The 2,303-nt window shown below is 37.3% G+C and overlaps 1 protein-coding gene across 1 annotated transcript; it reads right to left on the bottom strand.

Annotated features, from left to right (window-relative positions):
• Positions 1 to 960: 960 nt before the first annotated feature.
• On the bottom strand, positions 961 to 1,728 carry LOC145040439 (uncharacterized). The gene has a single exon (XM_078988367.1). The coding sequence runs from the start codon at positions 1,726 to 1,728 to the stop codon at positions 961 to 963; it is 768 nt and encodes a 255-aa protein (XP_078844493.1).
• Positions 1,729 to 2,303: the final 575 nt, after the last annotated feature.

Below are 2,303 nucleotides of genomic sequence, written 5' to 3'. Positions count from 1 at the left end.
CCAAAGGGCGATCTTCACTTCATGAGGTTGGGAAAGTATTTTGGTCAAACTGATTCTTTATCTTTTAATCTGTGGTCCCGAGTGGTTTACCACTCACATCGTGAATCCATAATGGTTCACGTTGTGAGTTCTGTCTGGACTTAAAATTGGGCCAATTAAATAAGAGGTGGGCTAAGGCACATATTGGGTCATTACTGAAAGTGGGCAGGCTTACAAAAATTATAGTTATCATAAAATATTCATCCCCGTATTCCATCTGAATTCATGTCGTGAATCCATAATGGTTCACGTCGTGAGTCCTGTCTGGTCATGAAATTTATTAATTTCGCCAATTTAATTTTGTAAGTTATTCAATAAGTGCTACTACTTGATTTTAATGACTCCTTATGCAGATAATAATTTGGATGACATGATCGACTTCCTAAGAACTAAAAATGTGCTAAAGAAAAAGAAAGAAAATGCAAACCAAACTTGGGTTGCCTCCCGAGAAGCGCTTCTTTTTTAGGAGTCTTGAGCTAGACTCCATGCCTCCTACGTTGAATCATCCGAAGAGTCCACCACTAGGATCTTTTGCTCCTTGAAACACCTCTTGTAAGCTTGTACTCATCTTCTATACACCTTTTTCGAATTTTCCTTTTTAGCCTTGACCGTCTCCATCAAGCTTGTGTTAGGTCCCTTTAGCCTCTATCTTGTCTTTATACTTACACTCCATAGTATCCTTTCTTCCTTTACCACTGGACTTTTTATTTTTGATGTAACCTCCTCTTCATCACTCGACATCTCATCATCTTCCTTGCTCACCCAAGAAGTTGGATTCATGTAGGCAATGACTTCAACTAAAAATGGAACAGATGCTCTTGGTTTTGTTCTTTTAACTTGTTGAATTGTTTTAATTTCTTCTTCCATGAGCATCTCTAATTCTTCAAGTTGATTTTCTTCATCAATGTTGAAAACCTCTTCTTAAGCATGATTCCCTTGAAAGCCATCTTCTATCCCAAAAATTTCCTTTTCATCACCAACCGTCAATGTGAGCTTAGACTCCCGAATATCAACAAGAGCTCTAGCAGTGTTTAGTATCGGGCGACCAAGAATAATCGGTACATTGGGATCTTCTTTCATATCTAAAACCACAAAGTCTATTGGAAAAACAAATTTACCAATTTTTACTACAATATCTTCCACAATGCCCCGGGGCTGTGTCACTGAACAGTTCGCCATGATAATAGTCATCTTTGTAGCCTTCAACTTCTGAATATTTAGTTTTTGATAAAAGGAATAAGGCATCAAATTTATGCTAGCCCTAGAATCAGCTAAAGCATAAACCTTCATGTTATTCGCAAACTCACATGGAAGAGTGAGTCGTCCAGGTTCCCCCATCTTCTTAGGTATTTCTCCCAACATAGTTTTTGAGCTTTGCTCACTTAGAATCACCTTAGAGTTCTTCTTTAATTGCTGATGAGTGTCTAACAATCCTTGTAGGAACTTAACATATTCTGGAACTTTTGCAAGTGAATCAATAAAAGGATTATTGATAGGAATACCCTTTAATTGCTTGATAAACTCCAGATGTTTTATCTCCAGTGGACTAAGATTAGCTCTTGACGGGAATGGAAAAGGTGGTTTATAAGCTGAAACATATACAAATTTCTTCTGTTCAGACTGAGCCCACGATGTGAGCATAACAGGCTTCTTGTAGTCCCCAATGGCCATCTCATCAATGTTTTCCATTTCGTTCTCTAACTCGTTCTCAGGTTCACTTGTATGTAATTCAAATTCAGGCTTGGTATCGTATTCAAACTCAACTTAAACTGGTATTTGATCTACGTGTTCCAGCTTACTCTTGTTCTTTGAAGATGAACTTGACTCCTCCGTTTTCTTCCCCGACTTCTTTGAGAACACTGATTTGAATTCTTGTAAAGGTGTCTTCTTTGGTGTTTGATCTCTTTCATGCTCTTATCCTTCTTTTTGTGAAGTGTAGACTCGGGATCTTCAAGTGGTGGTACCAAGGTGTGTTAGAACCTTTGGTCATGAACTCCTGAAATAAGACAAAAGAACAAAACGTAAAACTGAACTAAGAAAAATGAACTGAAATAAACAAAACTAAGGACTTCAATTCTCACGTCGTGAATCTTTAAGATTCACGTCGTGAGCACTGTAATGCAGAAAAAAATAAAAAATAAATATACAAAAAAATAACTTCTTTCAGGTTTTAACCTACAAAAAGGATCAATTAATTTAAAGCAAACAAACTAATAAACTAAGTCGTTCCCCGGCAACGGCGCCAAAAACTTGATGTGCACGGA

This window comes from Lactuca saligna, chromosome 4, assembly GCF_052625555.1.
Source record: "Lactuca saligna cultivar CGN05327 chromosome 4, ASM5262555v1, whole genome shotgun sequence".
Lineage (NCBI taxonomy): Eukaryota > Viridiplantae > Streptophyta > Magnoliopsida > Asterales > Asteraceae > Lactuca > Lactuca saligna.
The sequence above is the reverse complement of the archived record's forward strand: the minus strand, read 5'-3'. Positions and strand labels throughout refer to the sequence as shown.

What these genes read in the sequence shown, in the direction of transcription:
- LOC145040439 (XM_078988367.1), bottom strand. Translation starts at nt 1,728, where the DNA reads ATGGAAAACATTGATGAGATGGCCATTGGGGACTACAAGAAGCCTGTT.